This window comes from Lontra canadensis, unplaced genomic scaffold, assembly GCF_010015895.1.
Source record: "Lontra canadensis isolate GAN:19392208 unplaced genomic scaffold, GSC_riverotter_1.0 scaffold92, whole genome shotgun sequence".
NCBI lineage: Eukaryota > Metazoa > Chordata > Mammalia > Carnivora > Mustelidae > Lontra > Lontra canadensis.
Genome location: NW_022631086.1, coordinates 1,954,351 through 1,981,650, shown reverse-complemented (window position 1 = coordinate 1,981,650; position 27,300 = coordinate 1,954,351). Strand labels below are relative to the sequence as shown.

The following is a 27,300-nucleotide window of genomic DNA, read 5'->3' as shown; positions in this document are numbered from 1 at the left end:
GCTCTTCTCTTAGAGGAAAATTTAGAGGCATGGAGAGTAATTGTTTCCCTTTCACCCAACACTTTCTGGCAGAATAGATCCTTTATTTGATAATGATCATAATTAATCCAGAATGGGAAAGAATAATAATAGAGAATTAAAATCTGGAGAGAGAAAATGTATGTTCCCTCAATTCTTCCCTAGCCCAAGACTGTTGTAATTCTTGTCTGTCATGGCCACTGTTCTCTCATGGCGGGCATCATCCATTTACTAGAGAGTGATATTGTGCATTGCCTAGAAATTTACTCATAATCTTAAAGAAATCTAAGTTACTATAATGTGGCCTGAGCGCTGAAGCATTTATTGTTGAAGGTAGTACATCTAGCATCGATTGCATGATTACCTGGTCCAAGAGAAGTCCAGGAGTAAACTGCCTCCCTTCCCTTCCTTCCCTTTTTTCTCTCTCCTTCCTTCCCTCCCCCTTTCCCTCCCTCCCTTCCTTCCTTCCTTCATTTCTATTAGGAATAAAGTAGAAAACAATACGTGCCAGCCACTATGTTAGGAATACAAAAGGGTTAGTCTCTTCCCTTTCCTCAGGGAGTTTACTTTCTAGAGAGTATAGTATATAAAGAGATGATTGCAATGTAATATAGATACATTCAGGTTATGGGAGTCATTCAGAGAACGATGCAAGTAACTCCACTTAGAGGAATTGAGGGATGGTATAAGAAAGATGTCATTTTAATTAATCCTTGAAGGCTAAACATTCTTTGAATTTGCCAGGGCTGACCTGTGTTTCAGGCAGAAGGATCTGGATGTACAAGGCCAGGTATTGTGAGTGTCAACAATGGAGGACTTTGAGAGATTTGACATCCATGTGGAGTTTTGTGGGAGGAATAAAAAAAATAAGATTGGAAATGAGGATTAGGGAAAAATAGGAAATGTCTTGTGTACTAAGCAATTTGATCTTGACTTTTATCAGGGTTTTTTATCTGAACCCCTGAACAACGTTTATGTTCTCAATTTCCCCAAGGATGTAACATAACCCATACTGTTATACATGCATAGGAATGAGGTTAATTCATTACATAGAATGGATGCTTTAGAACACTAGGGCTTACTTCTCTCTCAAAATCCTACTTGAAAAAGGCTGAGTGAGGAACCTGCTGGTCTTCAAGCTGGAGATAAATTTGCTGGAGTGTCAACTGTGAACATAGTGTAGATGAGAATGGGGAAGCTGTGAGACTAGAGAAAGCTTCTCATGATGGTTGAGATGAGAGAGTTGAGGGCCTGAATTAAGGAAATGATAATGGATAGAGAATTTATCCCTAAGGTAAGACACAACAGGATTTGGTAGTTAATTCATTGAGGGGCATGGGGAAGAAGGAAAAGCTAAGTTTGAATCTAGTTTGTAGTTTGGAAGATGGCATGAATGGTGATGCTGTTATCCGAGACGTGAATATGGTAGAAAAGGTAGTTTTGGAGGGGATAGCAAAAATTAATTCCATGTAATAGATGTGCAGTTAAATGGGCCTGAAAGACATTCAGTAGGTAATGCCAGGAAAGTAGCAGCGACCATGAGTACCGGTCCAACAGAGAGGGTAACCATGCAGCAGCAGGGCCAGTGAACATCAAGCAGAGGAGCACCAGCGTAAGCACTGAACATGCATCAGTGCCTGTAACCCTCATAACCATTCTCAGAGGGACGAACTCCCTTATTTCTGTGTCGAGGATGAGGAAACTAAGGCAAAAGGTGATTACATAATCTGTCAAGTTCTCAGTGCTAGTAAGTGATGGAGACAGGTTCAAACCCAGGCTCTCTGGCTTAAAGTGCTGCATAAATACAGTTCTGTAAATGTGGGATTTTAAGAGTTAGAGGTGGTCATTGAAACCTTGGGAGAAATAACTGGAAACAAATGCAGAATGAACATTTAATAGGAAGTCTCTACAGCCCTATAGACGGGAAGCGCAGGAGAAGTGTTAGGCGTCGTTTGACTTAGTGTTAGGCTCTTCTTCCTGCTCCCAGGGCCCCCTGCTCACACCCTTTGACTTCAGTCCTTACCTAAGGAAGCCAACTATCTAACTATCCAACTATCTTGGATCTCTAATGCTCTGCTCCTTACTCTATTTCTTTGTAGAACTGAATTCCTTAAAATGGTCTCCAGTGTGTCCTTGGGGGCCCCATGAGAATCCACTCGCAGAATGATGGAAACACCTTGAATTTATGAATTTATTTGATTATTCAACAAATATTTATTAAGCATCTTCCATCTGCCAAGGACTAATCTAAGGTCTGGAGATAATAGCAGATAATACCACAGAAGAGAATCCCAGCCCTCATGAAGCTTAAATTTTAGTAGAATGCTCTAGGAATTATCCTGTCTTATATTTGTGAAGCACTCTAAGTTTTCCAAAGCATTCCTACAGCTACCCATGTCCCTAAGAGGGGACCATGGCAGGTGTGACTCTCCCACATTGTAGATAGTCTGGATCAGATACCGACAGAACCATGAGCCATTCTCCCACAGGCTCCTGTAGCCCTTGTTACTTAGCTTTTCAGCTAACCTTTGTGGATTATTTCTTTGAAAATCCATAAAGCTCTGATTTAAATTTAAGTTTAAATTTAAGTTTAAAAGCCTTTAGTCTGTTCACATGGTAAAATAGATTTCAAATTCGCTTCAGTTTAGCATTTTTATAAGTAATAGTGGATATGGACACCTTTGCCAAAGTTAAATGGCTCTGTATAAAACCTTATCAAATACATTTTACAGCTATTAATGTCTACAAAGTATCTGTGAAAGTAATCACAGCTTCTTATGTAACAAACAGAGAATACTATTTGGGTTTTTTGGGTGGGTATCATATAAATTAAAATAAAGAAATTAATGATTAAATCCTAATAAGCATATAAAAACCATATGCTAGTTCTTGTCCCATAAATTAATCAAAATTGACAAGATGTTAATATTTATTTACATTTCTACAAGGTGCCAGTGGTGTACCATGGGCCCTCCCCTCATGGAGCTTGGAAGCCAGTGTGGAGACAGGGCATGCCTGCATGAGACGAAAACGCACAAGCCTGCCCCCTCTGTGAAAAAGCACATACTGACTGATATAAACCACAAATGTGACAGAAGTTGAGGAGTGGGTGTGAACTCTGGTGTGGGCTGGGTAATGAGGCCAAAACTCCTTGTTGGTAAAGTTGTGCCTAAAAGGATGTTCAAAAATTACACAGGTGCTAGGGTGAAAGTTAGAACGTCCTACACATCGGGAGCAAGGAAAGAGGGGAAAAGGGCAAAATGGCCGGACTGTGTGTGCTGGGCTTTCGTTGCCAAGTGAAGGTCTTTGCACTTGCTATTAAAAAATTTTTTAAAATCCCTAACGTAATCTAAAACCTCGTAGAATCTAAAGATCCAAATGAAGGACTTCGAAGTAAGTGCTGAGCCTGTGCAGGACTGGCTGAGCAAAACTGAGAAGCTGGTGCAGGAAAGCAGCAATCGCCTGTATGATCTTCCGGCAAAGAGGAGGGAACAGCAAAAGCTCCAGGTAATGACACCCTCCGCCTTCTGGCCACGTCTTCACCCCCATCCTCTGTTCCCCTTGCATTCAGGAGGGTCCCTGGAGTCACGTTCTGCTGTCTGGAGACGGAGTGTACCCCTTCCCGATTTCTGAACAGATTTTAATGTTTTCTGGCTTTCCTTTGAGGTTTGATCTGTTTCCATCCTGTAGTCTAAACCGCGTGTAGCCTGGAAATAACAAAGCCTTCGGGGCACACCCGTCGCTCGCCGTGTTTATTTCCGTGTTGTTTGGACCAAAGCTTCGTCCGCGATGTGCTTTTCCCCAGCCTCTTAATAGTAACTTGCTTGTGCTTTTCAGTCTGTCCTTGAGGAAATAAACTGCTACGAGCCTCAGCTCAACAGGCTAAGAGAGAAGGCTCAGCAGCTGTGGGAAGGACAAGCTGCCAGCAAGAGCTTTATGCACAGAGTGTCGCAGCTGTCTGCTCAGTATCTAGCTCTAAGCAATTTAACAAAGGTAACGCCCGCCATGTGCTGCATGTGTGTGTGTGTGCGTGTGTGTGTGCGTGCGTGTGTGCATGTGTGGGTGTGTGCGTGTGCATGTGCGTGTGTGTGTGTGTAGCAACGAGGCCACAGATCTGGAGTCTTGGTAGGGTTGTGCAAAGGTGTGCGCAGGGTCAGGAATAAGGCGTATTAAGCATCCTTCCCAACCTTCCAGTCTGAGTCGTGCCTTTGTGCTGCATCACCGTAGTGTGGTTGTCTGAAAAGTAGCAGGGGTGGTTTCAAAGACTGAAGAGACTTCCAATCTCTATTATTGGAAATATCTTCTTCAATTCTGAGATGGGGTGTTCCCCAAGGCTTTTAGCTTGAAGACTCAGAGTGCAAACATAAGGCAAAATTCAGAGTTTGGGATCTAAACAATCTCAGATTAAATGATTTTAGAAAAACGTGAATTCAAAGCAGTTTAAATTTATTGGATTGAATATAATGAATTTGGGATCATTTTTTAAATCATGTTGATTGAGAGTTTCATTTTGGATTCCAGAGTAGAGCTCAAAATCACCAATGATTCATATCACTGATGAGGTATCTTTTCTAGCAGCTTAGGAAAAAGTAAATGGGCACCCTGGTGAGCTAACTTAGCACATTCAGCAGGCAGAAGGCAGGCTCATCTCGAACTTCTTGGGGCAGGTCTACCTTGAGCTTTATGTGGCTTCTAACATTTGTTCCCTAGATTTCTCTTCAGCATTTCAGATCATAGAAAGTAGGGAACCTGCCGTAACACAGCTTCACCTGTTTTGCTGTGGACTTGCTTCTTGTCTGCTGATTTGGGTCCTCAAATAGTCTATGTTTATAAATAGTCTATGGTCACACCCATTTTTTTCCTGTGAATAAATTACTTGTCTTCAGAAAAAATGGCATATATCTGAAATTAGAAATAATTAAGGACATCTTCCTATTCCTTTCTATTTATCTAGATGTCAAAATCAGTAGATATATGAATACTTTAAGAGCTGGAAACATAGTCATAAAATCCTCACTAGAGTCAGATATAACCTTTAACTAATACGTAAAATCCTATCTATGGTCCCAATTTTTAAAATTTAGAGCTATTAAGAAATCTCTGATAGTTTTAGAACTGGCTACAAGGTAGGTCATACGGATACAGGGTATCAGTTGAGCCAAATGTGGTATGGGAAAGGTAGAAACTACTCTGATTCTCTTCCAAATGAGGCATTAGGAAGAAATTTTGCGGATTCCAAAAAAATATCACAGTTGCCATAAAAAAGAGCAGTGGTTAAAGTGGGGGGCAGGGAATTATCGTTGTAATTGTTCTGCTTTTGACACAGTTATTCCAAAGATACTCTCCACGTCTCCGATCAATGCAGACGTGCATCGTATTTGTGCAGTTCAGGAACCTACGCCTGATGGCTATTATTTGAAACCGGTGGTTAGCTTTGCGACTGGAGCATCTGTATGCAGTAGAGTGGTCATGCACAGCTGGAAAACGATTTCTGTCTTTTCCAGGAGAAAGTATCAAGATTGGATAGAATTGTTGCAGAACACAGTCAGTTCTCCCTTGGGATTAAAGAGCTACAAGACTGGCTGACGGATGCCGTTCACATGCTGGACTCCTACTGTCACCCGACATCCGACAAGAGTGTGCTGGACAGCAGGATGCTCAAGCTGGAGGTGTGCATTTTACAGAAATATGTCTCTAATTTCCAGTTGTTTTTCTCACAATGTCTCAAAGCTCTGTCTCGTGTGATTAAGTCACACACTCTTTCCGCAACAACTCTGAGATGGCTCTGGGGGTGCGACCCTGTTTGCAGAGCATCCCTGAGTCATCTGACCCCAGACATGTCCACTCATAAATGCTTTACAGAAATTAAACTCAAATTGCAACCCAGGGTCGTTACTTATTTGATATAGTTAAGAGGTGAGTTTCAAATTATATCATAGATAACATTTATTCTTGGAAAATATTTTGATGAAATATTTTTAGAGCAAGATATGTCCCATCTTGGTCAAACTCACTCGTCTGTCTGTATCCTTTGGTCAGTTCTTCTCTTATCCCAGCATATTAGTTCTCTTTCACATTTGTGATAAAATTCTGCAGTCATTCGCCTGACAGTCGTATGCTGGGCGTCTTGTAGGAGATTAGCCCTCTGTCTTGATTTCAAGGATTCAAAAATGAGTGAAATGTGGTTGTTGTGCTCGAGGATTCCATGGTCTGGGGCTGGAGGCTGACCCGGAGAAGACAGTAATAGCAGAGAGGGGAGTGCTCACGGTGCTGCAGATAAACGGGAGGAAGAGTGGGATGTGTGGGAGGGACTTGGTCGGGATTCCGCAGAGCTTTCTCAGAAAGCCTCATACCCAAACTGAGATTTGAGAATGGACCAGCAGAAGCAAAAGCCAAAGAAAACAAGACAGCATGGCGTGGGAGCAACTGCTAGCAGTTCCTTCTTGCCGCAGCACAAAGTGATGGTAGTGCGGGGCTGACAGTGACTCTAGATGCTGGCAGCATCCGGATTAGGGACGGGGATGAACTTTGCTTTTTAAGCGGTAATACCAGCTTTATAACTTTGAATTCAAACTTCTTCTGTAGAAAAACAAGAGTGCCTGGGAAGACCTTGAAATGTCTAGATTAATTTACAATATCAGTTGACCTATTTCTTTAGGCTTATTGTGCTAGAGACCTTAATATAAAGCTCTTCATCCTGTGACCTTTGAAAATCCGTGAATTCTGTTGTAGTCGATTTTTCTCTTACCAAAAAGCAGTAGCTATGGTGAGCACTGGGTGTTGTATGCAACCGACGAACCACTAAACTCTACCCCCGAAACTAAAAAAAAAAAAAAAAAAAAAGATTTTTGATCAGACAAAAAAAGAAAACTCGTGGATTAAAATTTCAGTGGAAAGAAGGGATTATACAGAGAAAAATTGAGATCTGAAAAGCCAAGTCCACTCTGAGACCGGCAGGTGACTGGGGATTGGTTACTGACACTCACCAGCAAATGACTCTCCCAGCTGCCACCCAGGCAGCCCGAGAGATTCATGGCTCAATGCAATCGTATGTCATTCTACTATCTTCAGGAGCTGGGAAAGTTAAAACCAGATACACTAAACATGCAAATGACAAAGGACTTCTATATTGGCTCTTATAGGCTCTGTTATCAGTGAAACAGGAAAAAGAGATCCAGATGAAAATGATAGTGACCAGAGGGGAGTCTGTCCTGCAGAATACCTCTCCAGAAGGCATTCCCGCCCTCCAGCAGCAGCTGCAGAGTGTGAAGGATATGTGGGCTTCCCTGTCGTCCGCAGCAATTCGCTGTAAGAGGTAAGTGAAAATAAAGCCTGCTCCTGCCAAGCCATTACCAAAAGATCAATATGATAGCATGGTAGAAGACTGCTCCTGGAGTTTTCTTCCCTTCTTTCTTTTCCTTCCTTCTCTTTCTCCCCTCCTTCCTTTCTCTCTCTCTCTCTCTTTTTATTAGAACAAAAGAAACTTACAGGTATAATCTTACATTCAGGTTGGCCTGCCATACCATGCCTATGTTTTAATAGAACTCCATGTTTCTTTTTGTTAGTGTTCATTGCTTTAAAAGTCACAAGATAAAGGTTTCATCACTTAAAGATACATTATTTAAACCAAGTAGTTTACTTGGGAGGTAACCCCAGGAAAATACCAGTAGGGGCTGGGGGAGAGAGACGAAGAAGGAAGGGCTGCTGATCAAGGGAATGTTCTCTACCGGTTAGCCAGCGGACAGCTGGAACTGAATCCGGCCCGGGCCGTGCTGGGATCCCGTGAAGAACAGGGTCTCAGAGTTCCCCAGCGAGGACTGGGGAACTAGAATGTTTGTAAACAAGTTCCCCTGAGTGTCTGGAGGGCGGTGGAGAGCTGCTCCCAGGGAGGGCCGCCATCCCTGGCACTTCTCACCTATGTTGCCCTCAAGCTGGGCAGGCACCAGGGAGCAGAGAATGCCCTCGGGCCAGGAGGGCACGGGGCTGGCAGTGGGCAGTGTGCTGCGGGGCTGTGCTTGGAGTGGGAATGTGGGTGGAGCGTCTGCCACCAAACAGCCCAAAGTCTGGGAGTGAAATTAGGCACATGTGATTAATGGGGTCGGAAACCTAACGTCCATGTTGAGAGAAGGAGTGTGTGATTTATCTGGAAGAGAAGTAATCAGGTTAGACCAGTTCTGAAAACGTTATTCTATTTTTCCATTGTGATTTTCTGATTTTTAAATCTCATGCGAGGTAGTTATGTACTTGTTCTTGATTGGTTCTTCCGTCTTTTATTTATTCCTTTTTGCTCTCCTCTGGATGTCTGGCTCAACGTGATGGAGTCAAGTGTTGATTCGTTTCCTCTGTAGGGTCTTGGCTCCAGAAAAGCCTCAGACAGTGGGTCTCTCGCAGTTTTGCCCTCACGCCTCTTCCAGCGTCTCGGGTGACCTGCTTATGGCTTCTGAGTTTTATGTCCAGTCCCACTATTCCCCCTGCCAGTCTCGGTTTCACTGTCCTTTGCTTCTGGGGGTCATGCTTGCCCGGGACCCAGACTCAGATTCGATAAGCCCTGGCCATTGCGCCCCTCCCAGCCGGCCTCCGTCCTCATCTGCGGGCTCACTGCTGGCGCCGTGGACAGAGCAGGTGCATGGTAGAGATTAGACAGACTGGACTTTTATGGCTTCTCAATGTAGATTATTGCCCTTTTGCATGCCTTTCAGTCAACTCGAAGGAGCTCTTTCTAAGTGGACAAGTTATCAGGATGACGTTCGGCAGTTTTCCAGCTGGATGGACAGTGTGGAAGCCGGCCTCAATGAATCCGAAAGGCAGTACGCGGAGCTGCGCGAGAAAACCACCACTCTGGGGAAAGCCAAGGTGGGAGCTGGGTTTCAGATGCCCTTTGTCCTCTGGCAGGCTTCTTCAGAATGCCCGGGTTACGTAAAAGTGGGACTGCCTGGATGCTAGGGCTGTACACGTCGGTAAACTGTATTTGGGGCTTTTACTGTAATTTCTAATGGCTTCTTAAACCTGACTTTTATTTGTGACTATTTTATTAGTGAGCAAAAATCTTCTCTTCCAGGAAAACTGCATAGATGTTCTGTGATATATTTAAAATTAGTCAACTTGTATTATCTTTCAATATCTTTATGCTGATCATCATCAGGAAGTAAAAATGCTTTGTTTTTATGACATCTTTTGTACTTTTGTACATTTTCTTAATGCTTATGTTAGTATAGTGCTACGTATATTTTTTAAATAGATGGTAGGTAGGTAGATAGAAAGAAAGATGATAGGTAGATAGATATTGGGGATATGTTACTGAGTTCTTTTGTTCATAGTGGTGATCAAACAAAAAATTCTGGAGACCTTTGATTTATGTCCTTACTCCTGTGCATATTTTTTGGAGGACCTGTACTACCTCCGCCTCATCACACGCTAAGCAGTGCGTACTACTTCTACCCCCAATTCCTTCAAATTCTGATATTCTCATTCTGAGTTCATCTGTGTCATCCCCTGCTGAATATCCTAAATTAGAAACTTCATTTTCTGCAGCTCCTTCTCTCTCTTCCCCCCTTCGAATGAGGGATTAGGTCCTGCTGATTTCATCTCAGAAATGTCTCCTGACGATAATCCATCCTTCTTTTCCTGATTTGCAGCAGACTCCGAACTGCTCGTTTGTCTCTTGTCTCCATCTACTGTTATCTTCATATAAAGGTGAATGCCTCACTCTCCTGCCTCAGGGATGGTCTGTGGTATCCAACCAGTCTTCCCCATCTAGTTTGTAAGAATTTTAACCATCTCCTTTGTCACCCACATTTCCTTCACTCTCCTGCCCTCCTTCCACCATGGCTTCAGCCTTACTGTGTTTCCTGAAAATGCCGCTTGTGATGGAACAAAGAGTCCATGCCTCTGCGCTAATGATCTAGCTCTGCTTCTGCAGCCGGCAACCTTGCATTCACCTTTCTGAATGGACAAACGTGTTTGCTACGATACCACCACCCTAAGCTCACTTAGTTCTTCTGTTCTCTGTTCTCCATATCTCTCTATCCATTATATGGAATATATGCTTACATCTCTCTCTCCCCTAGCAGATAAAGGTGCTTAATTTTTTTTTTTTTTTTTGGACCTTACCATTCGGCTCTCTGACACAGAGAAAATGCTGAATAAAAGTTACTTGAATGACTAAATTGCCGTATGGGACCTATGCCAAGTCTCTTAACGTTTTAGGGTTTCATTTATGCATCTGAAAGTTAATTTAATCATAGTTATCTACCTTGTAATTGTATTGTGGTAATGATTTATTGCCTAATTAATTAAATTATTCATCTATTCAATAAATACTGATTGAGGGCTTGCTACATGCAGGCGTCATGCTCAACTCTAGGTAAATAAAACAGAGGACTGTGTTCTGGTGGGGAATTAAACATTCTTCCGAGTGCATGAACAGATCAATAATTATAACTGGGGATAGGTGCTCTGAAGAAAGAAAGCTGTGAAAGGGGAATGTGCACAGAGCTAATGCAGAGCTATGCAGAGCTAATGCAGATTGCTTGGGGTCGAGGGAGGGACAGAAAAATCTCTCTGAAACAGCAGAGTTTAGACCATGCCCAAAGGAATGTCACGCAGAGAAATTAGTCTGGGGAGGTGGTGGGAAGAGAGCAGTCCAGATGCAGTAATCAGCGTGTCCTCAGGCCCTGAGGAGGGAGAGAGTCTGGCTCAAGAAGGGAACTAAAAGAAGGGCCACATGTTGCTGGAACAGAGAATAAAGAGGTGCGTTGGCTGAGCGGCAGGACCCTGGCCACGCGTCGCCACGTGGGCTAGCCGGAGGAGCTCCCCTCGGTCCTGACAGCACTGGGAAGACAGTTGGTGCTTTGAGCTGAGGAGTGACAGGATTCTGTTAACATTTTTAAAATGTTTTATCACTCAGGCTGCTGTGTGCAGTAGGGAAAAGGAACAGAGTAAGAATGGGTAGCAGGGAATCTGCCCAGCAGGATATTGCAGAAGTCCAGTAAGAGACAGCAGCAGCGTGGGCTAGAGAGTGTACAGGACGCATGAGGACAAGTGTCAGGACACAGTGAAGAGGTAGAACTAACACGGTTTTATTGTGGCTGGAATGACAGAGAACAGGGAGTAAGGGCGACTTCCAGTGTTCCAAGATGGCCATCGGGGTGGCATGTGGTGGCATTTACTGCTTGATAAAAAAGACTGGAGGAGAAGGGGGTTTGGGGTTTGGTGGGCCTGGGGAGGTATGGGAGTGGAAAGGAGCCCATTTGGGGACCAATTAAGTCTCCAAACTTTGATTCTGAACTTATTTGGAATCAGTATCTCAGACAAAGTTCTGAGCCAGATACCAAATACACGTGCGTGCGCGCGCACACACACTCTCTCTCACACTTTCTATATATGTATAGACGGATGGGTCTGTTGATCTGCTTGTCTATAGGTAGATAATCTAAGATCACTTGTCAACTAAACAGCTAAAATCTCTTCATTTTAGCAGTATTACTGATACGATGGTGTTTCTTTTAAATGTTCTCTAGTTACTAAGTGAAGAAGTGCTGAGTTACAGCAGCTTGCTGGAGACCATTGAACTCAAAGGGGCTGGCATGACCGAACACTATGTCACCCAGTTAGAATTCCAGGACCTTCAGGAGCGATACAGAGCAATCAAAGAGAGAGCCAAGGTATGGCTGAACGTGTTCGCCGCAGACTCACTGAAATAGGAGGGGTTAGACCCATGCTTATTTAAAGACTAATTTATTTTCAGGAATGATGATTCGTGAAAGCACAGAAGAACAGATGAATCTTAATACTTTGAACGGCGGCAAACCCAAACAAAAACCTTCAAATACTGTTATAAAGTACATGAGAGTTACTAAAGGAAAATAATTCTCAATAAAAATTCCCAGAAATTACCCAATTTAAGAAAAAAAAATCGGACAGCTTCATAATGAAGACTCATAAATGTTTTTAAATGTCTGTCGATGAGAGTTTTATAAAGCAATAAATAATCACAGATAACATTTATAATTCTTATTTAGGCCTCACAAAGAAACTGAAAATAACTTTCAAGCACATCCCATTTTATTAGACAAGTACATGGAAGATTAAATCCACAGAGAGTCCCAATTCTCACTTACAGCACATTATGAGAATTTCAGTTTCCTTCATTAGTAAAACTGTGTTATTATAACACATAAAGTTAATTCATTTTTTGGCATATCCAGGTTACAGTTCATAAGGAATTCCAAGATCAGGTAATTATCTTGAAAAAATAATCTTCAAGGCCCCTTTTCATCTTGCTAATATGTTTTTATATTTTTTATGTAAGCCTTGACACTTTATTCTTCTAGGAAATCATACTTCAGTGATTTGATAATCATGTTTTCTTAAAATCCCAACATTACATTCTTATAGTACATCACCACTGCATGTAGTAATGTTTTCCTATCTTAATCATCTTAAATGCTGATAATAGGAAGCAGTAACCAGGTCTGAAAAGCTAGTTCGCCTGCACCAAGAGTACCAGAGAGACCTAAAAGCATTTGAAGTTTGGCTGGGGCAAGAACAAGACAAGCTTGACCGACATTCCATCCTTGAGGGTGACGCTGACAGTCACGAGACAACACTGCGGGATCTTCAGGTAAAGTCTACTTCATCTTAAAGAAATTTTCATTCTGAACATGCAGTTATTATTTTAATCAGTGGGAAGTTAATATAACCTTGAATTGTATAGAGAGCTGAGAGTTATCAAGGGAGATCCTGATTCACAGCATTCTGGGATCTCTGTAGTATACTCGTGGAGATCTTTGGTGGGCAATTTAGACAGAGCAGGACTGGGACTAGAGGAATTTGTTCAGCTGTGAAGGCAGCCTCTGACAGCAATGGCTAATGGTCTAATTTTTGGTCTTGACTGGCCCGCCTGCCTATGACTCCCTAAAGGATGAATTGGCAGTGGAATTTAGCAGCAGGAGTCAACGGAACACGACATTCCTGAAAGTGAAACTGATGACACCATCTAGTTTCAACCAAAAGCTCCCACACTGATGAAGAAGGAATTAGAAGAGCTAAAAAAAGTGCTGGCATGTGGGGCAAGATAGCAAACCTAGTGGGTAAAGTGGTCCTAACCCTTTCACGTATTTACCCATTCTGCATTTCTTGAAGACCTAATGTTGTGCGGAGACTGCACATAAAGATGATTAAAATATATACCTGCCTTCAAGGAATTTACCATTTAGTGAGAAATGCAGACCTGGAGGCAGATCATTATGTATAATGTGATAAGGAATAGACTGGTTCAAGGGATCCTATGGGAACATTCGAGAGAGCCCCCCCATCTTACCTAGAGAGATAGGGATGGGTTAGGAGGTGTCCTTAGAAGACACTACCAGGCACACACAGTAGAGAACAGAGAAAGGCCAATGAGACAACTGTGGCACCAGCTGTGCATTGGAATTTACTGACAAGAGTATCAGCCCTGATGAGAATTGGTTCAGGATTGAGCAGGATGTACCTATAGCTTGCACAAAGCAGAAACAAGGACTGGGATGGTTACAACCAGCATATAGAATTTCTGGCTATTTCAGAAATGTGGTTTTTGGGGAATGTATAATGGCAGGAGCACAAGTTTGGGATTAGGAAGTTTGGACTCGATTCCTTGGTGGGAGCGGACACTGGATGACTTTGGGCAAGAGAGAACCTCTCTCACACAATGTCCTCCACAGAGTTGTCATGAGGAAGGATTAAATGAGATGGGAGAAAGATGCTCCATTCATGAAATATATATGAAGTGGAAGTTAAAAGGGTCCTAATTTCATTAGCTTATGTAAGGATCTAACCCATCCTGTTTCAAAATAATAGGTACCCCCGTCGGCCACGTGTGGTTGTTGTAATTTATTTTACTAGATTTGGCTTTGTTTTTGCTAAATAACCCCTCTCAGCACTTCACTTCAAAATCTTGGCAAGCAGATACCAAGCTCTCTCGCCTTCTGGGTGGGAGCCGAGCCAATAAGTTACTCGTCACCAGGAGATGTTTCTCTTGTTCTGCTCAAAGAAAGTATTTCCCTTCAGTCAGTAGTAGTGTGGCCCAAACTGATACCCACCTCTCATTTCGCCATGCATTAGTTCTTACATTGTCTCATTTTGAGACACCACAGATCTTAAAAAGGAGGGAAGATGCTAGTGGTGGGAAAAGGTGGTGGGGAATCGTGATGTTCTACCCGCCCAGCAGAACTTCTTCAGCCTCCTGAGGTCCTACAGCTCGCCTCGTGGGGATTGGCCAGCTCTGTGGAGCACATTCCCAAGTTATTTTGTGTAAACTGAAGGCCTAATCTGGCTCATAGAACATATACATTAGAAAAATATTGAGCCATATTTTTCCTTCAGACTAAATACTTTAAGCATGGGATATATAAGAATTTACCTAATACAGTGATGATTTGTGTAATAGAGAAAACTTATAAAATAGAGAAAGAATGATATATCGGGAAGATTAGTAAATTAGGGTGAGGGCCAGTAAGCCACAGCCAATGGCCCCATGCTTACATTTTCAATAAAGTTTTATTGAGTCACAGCCATACCCATTCACTTATATATCATCTCTGGGTACTTTTGTGCTGAAACGGCAGAGTTTTAAATAGTTGCAGCAGAGAGTGTGTGGCCTTCAACGCCTAAAAAGTTTCCTATTATGTTTTGTATTACAAAAAAGTTTGCCAATCCTGAATTAAGAGAAAATACTGTGTAAACTTAACTTTAAAATAACTAAGAATATTGGAACAAAATTTCTGTTTGTGGACATTTTGGTTCATATTTTACCCCATATCTTGTTCTTTTCCATTTTATAAAACATTCACACTATAACATTCTAGGAGTGGTTTCAGAGCTAAGGAAAAACATATCCATTAGTTTGAACCATAAGAGATTGCTATTTTTGTAGATTAAAGAAATTGTCAGATATCAGCAATTTCAAATGGCATGAACTGATATTGAAGATTTTTAAAACGATACCATATGCTAATACTTTTAACATTTTTGGTGAGACTTGACTTGGTTCCTTTCAACTTCAGATGATCAGATGGAGTAACACTATGGATTCTTTAAATAGTAGAAAAACAAGTATATACCATAGTTTTGCCAACATCCTTGAGGATGTAACAGTTTTCCTTTCTATAAAAACTAGTTTATGTTCTTCAAGACTTGATTCATACCACATCAGCAGGGTAAATCTTTGGGGCTTATGCGTTGATGGAAGAAAAGGTACTTGTACCTGGAAGCCCCTCGTGGGCAGGTGTGATGATCAGCCTCCCAGGTCTGTATGCCATGCACTCTCCAGGACCAACTTTTCTTGACCATCACATTCACTAGAACAGCTTTGACAAAGGATCCCTCTTAGCAAAAACAAGGGCCCATGGTTCCTTTTTCAGGCACAAGCACAGCACTGATGCCATTCAGTGTCAAAACAAGAAGCCTGGGACTGAGTAGTTTGTGAGCCATAACAAGCCTAGATTATTCTTTTAAATAAAACCCCTTTAATCCCAGGTGTTTTTGTCTGTAAGCTGAAAAGTCAGATTTCAGAAACTGTTTCTAATACGGGGTGTGTGTGTGTGTGTGTGTGTACCTTTGTGTATGTGTGCATTTTGATTATTTTACTGGAAATATTTCTGAGTCTTTCCTCTTACTTGGGAAATGATGTTCAGTGTTTGATACCTGTTTGTTTGTTTTTTTTTTTATAAGACAGAATAAAATAATTCTTGTCTAAGGTGGAACTCAGGCTGGCACAGGTGACTTGGGTGAGACATGATAACTCATGCAGGTGTGAACTACGAATGAGGTATGACAGCCGTACCTTTCCCCTTTCCCCTACAGGAGCTGCAGGTGCGTTGTGCAGAGGGGCAGGCCCTGTTGAATTCGGTGCTGCACGCCAGAGAGGAGGTGATACCGTCGGGCATCCCCCAGACCGAGGACCGGGCTTTAGAGTCTCTCCGGCAGGACTGGCAGGCCTACCAGCAGAGACTGTCTGAGACCCGGACTCAGTTCAATAATGTAGTCAACAAATTGAGGCTCATGGAACAAAAGTATCAGCAAGTAGATGAGTGGCTCAAAACGCTGGAGAGCAAAGTGAGCGTCAGGACAGGACGTCAGTCCAGCCGGGCGGCCAAGGAGATGCAGTTACATCAGATGAAGGTACAACTCCTGCAAATTCTCCATCTTTGTTAAAGCAACAGTGACCTTGCAGTTTGTTTCACTGAAATATTTAGTAACTTTTTGTCTAAGATTTACATTTTGCAAAATCTCTTTCTGCTTCTAACAAAGAATTACTGTATAGAACGTTCTTTGACAGCAATTACTAAATAGAATCTTAAATTAGTCTTTAATAAGATGTAATTTAGTGAAGTATTTTGTATTTTTTGTATTTTGCATTTCCCATACCCTATTACCTTGTTTTGTAAAGATGCATGAATGCTAGTATTGAAATCATTTAAGTTTATTGTTCTGATATGAAATGGCTCTAATGTAGTACATTGAAATAATACTTGATAATTAGTTTTTTACTAACTTTTATGCAAATTCAGTAGGCATGATAAAAATAATGCTTAGGCCTTTGGAATTTTTTTTAAAGATTTTATTTATTTGAGAGAGAAAGTATATACATGAGGGGCAGAGGGAGAGGGAAAAGGAGACTCCGCACTACGGCGCAGGGAGCCTGATGCAGGGCTCAGTCCCAGAACTCTGGGATCATGACCTGAGGTGAAGGAAGACACTTAACGAACTGAGCCACCCAGGTGCCCCAGGCTTTTGGAATTTCTTATCCATATTCATCTACTTTAAGATTTATCTAACAGAAGATACAACAATGTATGCCACTCTTTTTTTTTAATCATTTTTTTAATTTATTTTCAGCATAACAGTATTCATTGTTTTTGTACCACACCCAGTGCTCCTATGCCACTCCTTTTTTTTTCAAGTTTTAAACCAGTGTAATATATATAGAAAAATATTCAAACTCATAAAGAATACTTTTTATCATGTTATTATAATACAATTTTTCATAAAGGTTATACAGGACACATTTTCAAAATTATATCTCAAATATATTCTGAACATACACTGACATCATTTCCTATTAGGGTGATTTTATATATTTTTATTTTTTTAAAAGATTTTATTTATTTATTTGACAAAGATCACAAGTAGGCAGAGAGGCAGGCAGAGAGAGAGCGGGAAGCAGACTCCCCGCTGAGCAGAGATCTGGGATCATGACCTGAGCTGAAGGCAGAGGCTTAACCCACTGAGCCACCCAGGAGCCACTGATTTTATATATTTTTATACTTTTTTCTTGTAATAAGTTCAGTATATACAGAATAGTGCCCAAATAAGAAGTGTACAGTTTTTATCATAGTGCTATAATTTTTCATGAAGGTTATATATGGTATGTTTTCCAGAATTATATCTCAGAATAAATAAATTCTGAACCTACAGTAAAATCATTTCCTATTAAGAAGATATATATATATATACACACATACATCTTTGCCCAACACAGTTAGGCCTAAGATTGATCCTGTTCCTGTCACGTTTCTGTCATTTCAGAAGTGGCATGAAGAAGTCACCGCATACAAAGACGAAGTTGAGGAAGTGGGAGCCAGAGCTCAGGAGATGCTGGATGAGAGCCATGGGAGCAGCCGAGTGGGCTGCCAGGCCACCCAGCTGACTTCCAGATACCAGGCCCTTCTTCTCCAAGTGCTGGTGAGTGGGCTACAGTCCAGCAAATTTCACCAGCGAATGTTCTCCCTCGCATTAACTTCTGGTGAAGACACACATTTATCAAGAAACGCACTGCTATAGGTCTGTAATTTACTGTCCGATTCTCTTTTTCCTTTTAAAGGAACAAATAAAACTCTTAGAGGAAGAGATTCAGAGTTTGGAGGAATCAGAATTATCCCTTAGTTCCTATTCTGACTGGTACAGCTCTACGCATAAAAACTTCAAGAATGTAGCCACCAAAATTGACAGGGTAGATAAAGCGATGATGGGGAAAAAAATGAAGATGTTGGAGGTAGGTGTGCAAACATGGGACTTGTCTCTCAGCCTTTTTTCCACACTGCTGTTCCATTCCTTCATGCAGGCATTGTGGGCATGAATGTTTATCCCTGCCCCCGGATGAGTGATGGTCGGTGGTTCATGCTTCACTCCAAATATTAAGTTATAATCTCTGTAAGGCTAAAAGCTGGCTTTCAGTTCCTTATGATGTGATGTCATCTGAATGACTTAGACTTGGTTGCTTATGTCCGAATTCCAGTCTGACTCTTAAATATTAGGAGAAAAAAAATTATCTCTGATTCCTGGCACCACGTATTAACAAAAGAGTTTTTACTCAGATCTTTAGGAATACGAAATGAGAATTTAGTCATGAGATGAGATGAGAATGAGTATGAGATGAAAAGAACATCATGTTCTCGGATTTGGAAATGACATATTGATGAAGACTTGTTCAAACCTATCTTAAATAAAGAAAAGAAGATTCTGCTTCCTGGCAGATCACCTCTTCATAAGACTCCAAGAACATGTCTTAAGGGGAAACTCGAGAATGGGGACTTGAAAGCCTTTTCTTTAAAAGGAGAGAAATACTAACTCCCTATTTGCTTCCTGCTCACTCTCTTCCTCAGGGTTTGCTAAAAGACATGGAGAAAGGCCATGGTTTGCTGAAGTCAGCCCGAGAGAAAGGAGAGAGGGCTCTCAAATACTTGGAGGACGGCGAGGCAGAGACATTAAGGAAAGAGATCCAGGAGCACATGGAGCAGTTGAAGGAACTGACCAGTGCTGTCCGGAAAGAGCACCTGACTCTGGAAAAAGGCCTTCTCTTGGCGAAGGAGTTCTCAGATAAATACAAAGCACTAACTCAGTGGATATCAGAATATCAAGAAATCCTACACACTCCCAAAGAACCCAAAATGGAATTATATGAGAAAAAAGCTCAGTTATCGAAATATAAGGTAATGTGCTATTACTCGCTGACGCATGGGTGGGAAGGTCCCGTACGCAGGCTGCACACGGGAGGAACGTGACTCCTGGTGGGTGTCTACCCGGAGTGGGTGTTAGAAAATATCCTTAACTTGTCCATCCTACTGGTGTGTGTGATGTAGATTTATTTGTCTAGGTGTGCTACGTCAGACTTAGTTTTCCATTCGGGAATCATATTTGCCTGATATTCAAAGATTGTATCAGTAAATGGAGATCTGTTCTCCACTCTGACTCAGGCACAGGGCTGCTGCAGATACGTCTTCCCGGCATCAGGATCTCACACCTGTCCATTCTCTGCCTTTCATGTAGAGTCTTTCCTTCATCTTTTGGTACCAATGCCTATAAGCTAACCTATGGTGAATTGAAAATGAGATACTATATTTTTAAGAAAAGAAACTCTAACTAACCAGCTGTAGCTAAACATCTTAGAAATTAATTTTGGGGGCGCCTGGGTGGCTCAGTGGGTTACGGCCTCTGCCTTCGGCTCAGGTCATGATCTCAGGGTCCTGGGATCGAGTCCCGCATTGGGCTCTCTGCTCAGCAGGGAGCCTGCTTCCCCCTCTCTCTCTGCCTGCCTCTTTGCCTCCTTGTGATCTCTGTCAAATAGATAACAAAATCTTTAAAAAAATTAATTTTTGAAAGAATAAATGGTGACATGGTTGTAGCTATATATATGTGTAGAGAGAGAGATTTTACCTGCTCAAATCTTTGAAAGAATTTGTGGAATTATTAGCAATATTTTTTTTAAGACTTTATTTATTTATTTGACAGAGAGAGAGAGAGGGATCACAAGTAGGCAGAGAGGCAGGCAGAGAGAGGTGGGGAAGCAGGCTCCCTGCTAAGCAGGGAGCCTGATGCGGGTCTCGATCCCAGGACCCTGAGATCATGACCTGAGCCGAAGGCAGAGCCTTAACCCACTGAGCCATCCAGGTGCCCCTAGCAATATTTTTTAAGAATTAAAGTGTGATGGTTTACCTTGGAGCTTTTCATGTTGGAAGCTTTTCCCTCCTCTAGCCAATATGTCTATTCCTATCCCTCATTGTTTTGGGGTTTTTTGTTTTTGTTTTTGTTTTTGTTTTTCACCAAGGGTAGCAGTATGTCTTTGAAGGTGCCACATAAGATCACAACTACTTTGCCCTCTTTCCCCCCGACTGAGTTTTTGTTATATTTAAATAGCACTTTTAACCTATCACAGCGATGTTGCAGCTGGAACCTGTCTAACTTCACATCCCTTTCAAGCTGCTATTAACTTCATGAACTCGGCATCAAACGACATCACCTCACTCCCTTTTGTGTTGAGTTTTCTTTCCCAGGTGGAAGAAATGAGGTGGAAGCCAGAAACATGAACTAGGTTAAATTTAGCCAAAGGTAATTCTTTCCCATGCATCCCTCTCCACATGAGAAGGGGGATGTTCGATGCGTTGCTCTTACTCTGTATTTTAAAACTTTAGTAGCCATAAAAATTTGTCTCTAATACCTATTTATAAAATATACATCAGAGCTTTATTTGAGGTAGGTCGTCTCGCACGTGGCACGGACATAGGCATATATTCACCTTGATCGCGTAGATGAATGAACTGGCTCTTTTTTTTTCCTCTTCGTACTTCAAGTCACTTCAGCAAGTGGTGCTGTCCCATGAGCCCTCCGTCAGATCAGTGAGAGAGAAGGGGGAGGCTCTCCTGGAGCTCGTGCAGGACGTCACTTTAAAGGATGAAATAGATAAGCTTCAAGGTGATTACAAGGACCTCTGTGGTGCAGGGAAGGTAAGGAGAGAACAGATATTCAGTAAAAATGTGCTTTTTTTTTTTTTTTTGGAAAGGGGTCTTGCCTTTTTTTTTTTTTAATCAGAAAATTAAGGGCTGGTATGAGTCAGTCTTTTTCCTTTTATTCAGATTGTCATTTTAAATGGCATGATGATTCCTTATGTTTTTCCTGTTCCTAGTAATTTTTTGAAATACATGGCTGTACCTACCCTATGAGTTGCATGGGGTTTTTAAAAATATAAAACAGTTCTGAGTAGATTTTTGGCTTGAAATTCATCTCTAATGGGCACCTGGCTTCACAGGAGCACGTCTGCAGCCTCGAGGCGAAAGTCAGAGACCACGAAGATTATAACAGTGAGCTCCAAGAAGTAGAGAAGTGGCTGCTGCAGATGTCGGGCAGACTGGTGGCGCCTGACCTCATGGAGACGAGCAGTCTCGAGACAATTACCCAGCAACTGGCCCACCACAAGGTACGCCTCCTCTCTAAAGAGCTGAAGAATGCAGTGTGGTTTTAGCAGCTATGCCCGTGTGTGTGTGTGTGTGTGTGTGTGTGTGTGTGTGTGTGTGTGTGTCTGTGAAAGAGAGAGAGGGGGGAGCCCATCTCTCAATCACAATGACTGTACTTAAAGAATCAGGTCATAGTCTCAAGAACATCTGATAACTGAGAATTGCTGAATTCCACATTTCAGTGAAGGAACAACAGTTAAATCCTGGCTTTCAACTTCTGAACACATTGTGGCATTTTTCCCAGCTAACAGTTTTTTCTTTTCCCCCACAGAATTTAATCTCTATAAAGTAATTTATCAGAGGAAGAGATTATCTGTATTTTAGAAAAGTGTAGCCAAAGATAAGATACAGGGAGAGTAATCGGAAAGACGGATTCTAGACAGACTCTGTGGTTCCCAGCTAAGGGAACATCACCTCTCTGAGTCTCCTCCTTTTTCTGTTCTATAAAGAGCAATGATGAGAGCAGCCCTGTCACACAGCTGTTGTGGTCATCACAGGTGATGATGTGCATGAAAGCATTTTGTAAGCCACGAAGTATGATGCTGATATGCAGAGTTCTTTGCTTTATTAACATATATTTGTAGTAATTATATGTGCCAGATGACAGAGGTCATATGGTGACAATTTTTTGGAGTAGTTTTGGTTACCTTAATGGGAAACTGACTTGTAGTCCTGATGTGGTGACACTCTAGTGTTTCTTAGGAAAGCCAGGCTTTCTAAGCTTTCTCTAGGCTTCAGGAATCCTTACATGTAGGAGGAAATTTTATTTAGCAAATACGAATAGAAAAGTTAACTATACAGTGTATTCTATTAGGCATTGAGGAAATGCCCTCAGTCCCCTCATGATGTGGTAGTTCTGTAACAGCTCAAAGACAAATGGTTCTTTTCCATTGGTGGATATATGATAACTGTTATCCCAGCACCATCGCAAAAAGTGACAGACCGTGAGCTGCTAGGGACCACTAGAGTTTCTCTTAAATGTACTGATCTATCAACTCAAGAAATCTTATGTTGGAATGTGCCACTTATATTAGTATTGTATAGCATTAAGAAATTAAAGCTTGATTTAAAAAGTTGATTCCCCACTCTAAGGGGTCTGTGAGAGTGCTCACTAGAGATCATGTGAGGAGTTAGTGGTGTGTACGAGCTGGAGTCAGACAGCCCCGCGTCCAGAGGCTGGGGCTCTGACATTTTCTAGTTGTATGACTTTGAGCATGTTTTATAACCTCTCTCTGCTTCAGTTTCCTTATCTGTAAAATGAGGATAATAATATACATTTATCAGGGATGTATATAGTTCCTGGACTATACCAGGTGCTTAAAAAATGTTGCATGGTAAATATTATTTTTATTAGTATAAATACTATTCAATGTAAGTTAGGTATGATTTAAATTACTAATTGGATATTAGATTAATATATCAGTGAGATATTATATTATTAGATAAATTAAATATTATTAAATTAGGTTAAATAGTAATTAGATTATTTTAGGTATAAATTATACCAGAATTATAATTTATAGAGCTAAAAAATATATGAACATCCTTTTTGCTGTTAATAATACCATGGAACAGATAGCTCTGTAAATATATCTGAGATCAGTCATGAATTCACTCTGGTCTTAATGGTAACTACATCACCCCTATATAAGCTAATCCATTAAACTCAATAATTCTTCCCATTAGAGTATCCTTGAATACATACATTTTTTTGTTTGTTAATATGGTAATCAAGACAAATTACAAAATTCTTTAAACACATCATTAAACAGTGAAAGTACTGATTTTAAACTTTGATAAATTTGTTACTTAAAAAAACTTTGATAAATTTGTTACTTAAAAATTTGTTACTGAAAATGGAATTATGAAAACTATGTATTTCTTTCATTTCTGCAGGCAATGATGGAAGACATTGCTGGCTTTGAAGACCGTTTGAACAACCTTAAAATTAAAGGTGACAATTTGATCAGCCAGTGTGCAGACCACCTTCAAGCAAAACTAAAACAAAATGTGCATGGTCATCTGCAGGGCACAAGGGACAGTTACTCAGCTATCTGCAGTACAGCTCAGAGGGTGAGCACCCCTGGAACATTCTACAACAATGATGAATTAAGGAGGAATGCTGTACAATGAGGAGGTTTTTAAAAATACCTTTGATTTTCAGTTTTTCGGTTAGTTTTGTTTGTCCAGACAGGAAATAAGAGGATAGGGTTCATAGTTTCCCTGTGGACATGAGAACTATCATACATTTGGTGGATATGATGAAGTGTTGAGTTTCAGATACTCAGTTTTACCTAATCCCTTTATTTCATAGATTGGGTATGAAAATTTTTTAAAATTTTGTTTTGTTTTTATTCGCACACTATTAGTATTTCTAATTTGCCATTTATTCTCCAACACCCAAGTAAGTTTATTCTGTAGTGTTTTTTACAATAAGTAGTTTCTGTTTAACTCTGTGCTGCCTAAGTGCTACTCAAATTTAGTATTTTTATGAATTCATATAGCAACTGGATGGAATTAGTACCAAATTTGAGTTATAATGTAATGGGTGTACTTCCACAAAAATGGAATTCCTAATGTTACAGAAATAAGTCTAAGATAGATAAGAATTACACTTCTAACAAAAATTGGGTAAAATATATGAATCGTTTTTTATTATTTTAGAATTTTTAAGTGGCTCCGTAAAAAGTCCCTGTATTTTTATTGTTGGGCTAACCAGTAAGAAGTAGAGATGTACATGTGACATGGGAAAAATTCTCTGTTCTTCATCATGATTTGAAAAAAAAAAAAAAATGCTGGGTGACGCTAGTTGACTTCCCAGACTTGAAAAATTCACTTTTGAAAAGTTAAGAAAAAAGAGCAGTGGAGAGGGGTGGGGAATGGGGTAACTGGGTGATGGGCATTAAGGAGGGCACATGACGTAATGAGCACCGGGTGTTACGTGAGACGGATGGGTCACTGACCGCTACCTCTGAAGCCAATAATATACTGTATGTTAATTAATTGAATTTGAATTTTTAAAAAAGGAGAAAGAAGGAGGGACAAAGTAAATCTAACAGATAATTGAAAATGATGACACAGAGGCGAAGAGCTACTTAGTGCTGTCGTCCAGCAGAGACGATTTTGAACACTTTGTAGTAAGCATTTTCTGCATATTAAGGATTTTGTAAATTTTTTAAAAAATGAGTCAATGTTCAAAAGACAAACACGTAGCTTAAAAATAAATTTTAAAAAACAGATGAAATTCTAAGAACATAATCAGAACCTCATAATTAAAGTGAGTAAAAATGATGAAGAGAACAAAACACCTTACTTTATTTTTATTTCTGCTAGAATAAGAATAAATAAGAGACAGTACCAATTATCAGATGAAGATGATGAGTTTAATAGAAGACAGAGGCAGAATCGATTACTGTTTCACTTGTCTTAATAAAAAGCCAGGCTAACTTAATTTCCTTCTTTTTTCTTTCTTTCTTCCTCTTTTATAAAATAAAATAGTTTGCTCAGAAAAACATTATAGGTAAATTTCACATTGATTTCAAGGAGACACAAAAGAGTTTCACATATGTCTATGGATAAAATGGAAATTGATTGGCTGATTGAGGATTAATTAATTGAATAGACATACTAGAAAATATTTTGATTATTCTGGATCATTGTTATTCTGGAACACAGCTTTAAAATGAAACGAGGGCATTCAACTATCCCTTTCCCTGTGGGATAGTTTAATTCCAATTTGACCATATTCTTAAAGCAGAAGCATTTCAGTTAGGGAAGTATCAGTTACCTTTTCAGGATATGGTATTTTATCTTTATGTTTAGTTTCTAGGTTCGATAAAAAGTGCAATAGTTATACCATGGGGGTTGGGGACTGAAAAACCTCTGATTTATGTCTGATGATTTACTTCAAAGATGTCATTATTCTAACACATTTCTACAGTAACATTAACCCTGCCCATATTCTCTTCCCCTAATCAGGCTATTACATTATAACATGTGGGTTGAGAAATTATACATTGTAGATGGTCACTGAGCTTCGCAACATTTTGGAATTTATGCAAACTCCTTAGATAGGTATATGGTACTGGGGAGTCCTGCGGGGGAAATTCATGTACACGTCCGCGTGTTTCACTGGCTGTACTCGTCCGCGTGTTTCACTGGCATCTGGAGATCTTTATAGAAATCAGCAGAGATTTTTTTTTTTAACACTCTCATAACGATAGCATGATTGTTTTGTCTCAGGTGTACCAGAGTTTGGAACATGAACTTCAGAAGCACGTTAGCCGACAGGACACGGTGCAGCAGTGCCAGGCCTGGCTGTCTGCCATCCAGCCAGATCTACAGCCAAGCCAGCATCCACCTCTTAGCAGGGCAGAAGCCGTGAAGCAGGTAGTAGACTCCTGAAATTTATATTATACTGTAATTCATTCATTCAGTGAAATTGTTTTGAGTACTTATTAGTGCCACATGTGTGCTGGCTCCTGAGGGCATAAAAGTATACATAAGGTTCTTCCTAGCTAGAACATGCACTTGACTAGAGCCAAGCTCCTGAGGGCATAAAAGTATACAAAAGTATACATATATATACATATACATATACATATACATATACATACATGTGAGGATGGAAAAGCTGCTTTAATGTCTTTTCGGGAAACAGGCAGTGCTTGTCCTGGGAGCCCGGTCTGCATCTGAGCTGTGGAATGTTGGTTCCCAGAGAAGAGAACCCTCTGTTTCAAGTACAGCACATTTACTTTTTTTTTTTTTTTAAAGGAGCCAGATAGTAAATAATTTGAGGCTTTATGGGCCTTGGAGTCTCTGCTTTAGATAATACAGAAACAGATGAGCATGGCTATGTTCCAGTAAGACATCTTATGGACACTGAAATTCGACAATCTTCACCTGTTAGGGAATTTGTTTTTTTTCTCTATTTAAAAATGTGCAAACTATGCTGAGCTGGTAGGCCATGCAGAAACAGTGCATGTTCTGAGCTTGACTCTAGTCAAGTGCATGTTCTAGCTCGGAAGATGGACCCAATGCCGATGGTCAGCCCATAGAAAGAGCATGGGCTCTATGACCGAGACTTCAACTCTAATAAGTACTCAGCGGGTGACCATGGGTACATCACTTAATTTCTCTGAGACTCAGTGGTTTCATGTATAAAGTAATGATTCCAAGTATACTTATTTCTGAAAGTTATGAAGAAATTCAAATGTCATATCGCAAGGTGCATGATTTGTAAACAGAAAGGAAGGGTGGTCAATGTCGGAAAACAGTTTTGTTTGTCACCCCTGGGAGGGGTGGGCATGCTATTAGTATCAGCCAGGGAAACGGCTGAGCACCCTGCAGTGATCGGGACAGCCCCCCAGCAAAGATTTACTTGGCTTCAAATGTCAGGAGTTCTGAGGTCAAAAAGGCGTAGATGCATGAACCCAACAAACTCAGATGTACGGTCAACTCCCCTGTAAGGTCGTCCATGGGTTCCCCGCCCCCACTTCTTTGACCTTTGCTCTTACTGGGTCGCTCTGCCCCAGCCTCAGTCTTTGCACTGGCTGTCCCCTTCTCACCCCATGGTATGATTTGCTCCCTCCCTAGATTCAGTCCTGTACCTCAGAGAGGTCTTGGAGGCACATTCTTTCCAAAGTAACACTGCCTTTTCATCATAGTTACTTCCCTTTATTCTGCTACATGGTATTTCTCACTGCCAAACATTGCACTGCATGTTTATGTGTTTGCATATTCTCTGTCTCTCTCATAAGAATCCAAGCTCCATGGAAACAAGGGTTTCGTTTGGGGTACTCCTTTGTACCAGTGTCTACCAAAGAGTTTGCATACACCGAGAGCGTCTTCACAGAAACACACCTCTCTGTGTTTCTGTGTGTGAAGATCCACCTGTACCAGCTTTTCTTGGGGTTATGGAAAGGGAAGAGCACTACGCGAACTTTCTGCAGAGAAAAAGAGCCCAGCCATCTACGTTTTTCCCAAACTCCAGTGAAGTCTACAAATGCACAAT

General features: G+C 40.9%; 1 protein-coding gene across 2 annotated transcripts in view; it reads left to right on the top strand.

The window, feature by feature from the left end:
• SYNE1 (spectrin repeat containing nuclear envelope protein 1) overlaps positions 1-27,300 on the top strand; it is a 451,046-nt gene that overhangs the window by 227,989 nt on the left and 195,757 nt on the right. For both annotated transcript variants that reach the window (XM_032836376.1, XM_032836375.1), the window contains exons 59-73: positions 3,382-3,525; positions 3,856-4,011; positions 5,523-5,687; positions 7,161-7,333; positions 8,718-8,871; positions 11,538-11,681; positions 12,476-12,640; positions 15,862-16,179; positions 17,587-17,742; positions 17,882-18,052; positions 18,663-18,989; positions 20,628-20,780; positions 21,083-21,250; positions 23,184-23,360; positions 25,530-25,676. In XM_032836376.1, coding sequence (XP_032692267.1) covers positions 3,382-3,525; positions 3,856-4,011; positions 5,523-5,687; positions 7,161-7,333; positions 8,718-8,871; positions 11,538-11,681; positions 12,476-12,640; positions 15,862-16,179; positions 17,587-17,742; positions 17,882-18,052; positions 18,663-18,989; positions 20,628-20,780; positions 21,083-21,250; positions 23,184-23,360; positions 25,530-25,676 — 2,718 coding nt within the window. The remainder of the gene's footprint in view (positions 1-3,381; positions 3,526-3,855; positions 4,012-5,522; positions 5,688-7,160; positions 7,334-8,717; positions 8,872-11,537; positions 11,682-12,475; positions 12,641-15,861; positions 16,180-17,586; positions 17,743-17,881; positions 18,053-18,662; positions 18,990-20,627; positions 20,781-21,082; positions 21,251-23,183; positions 23,361-25,529; positions 25,677-27,300) is intronic.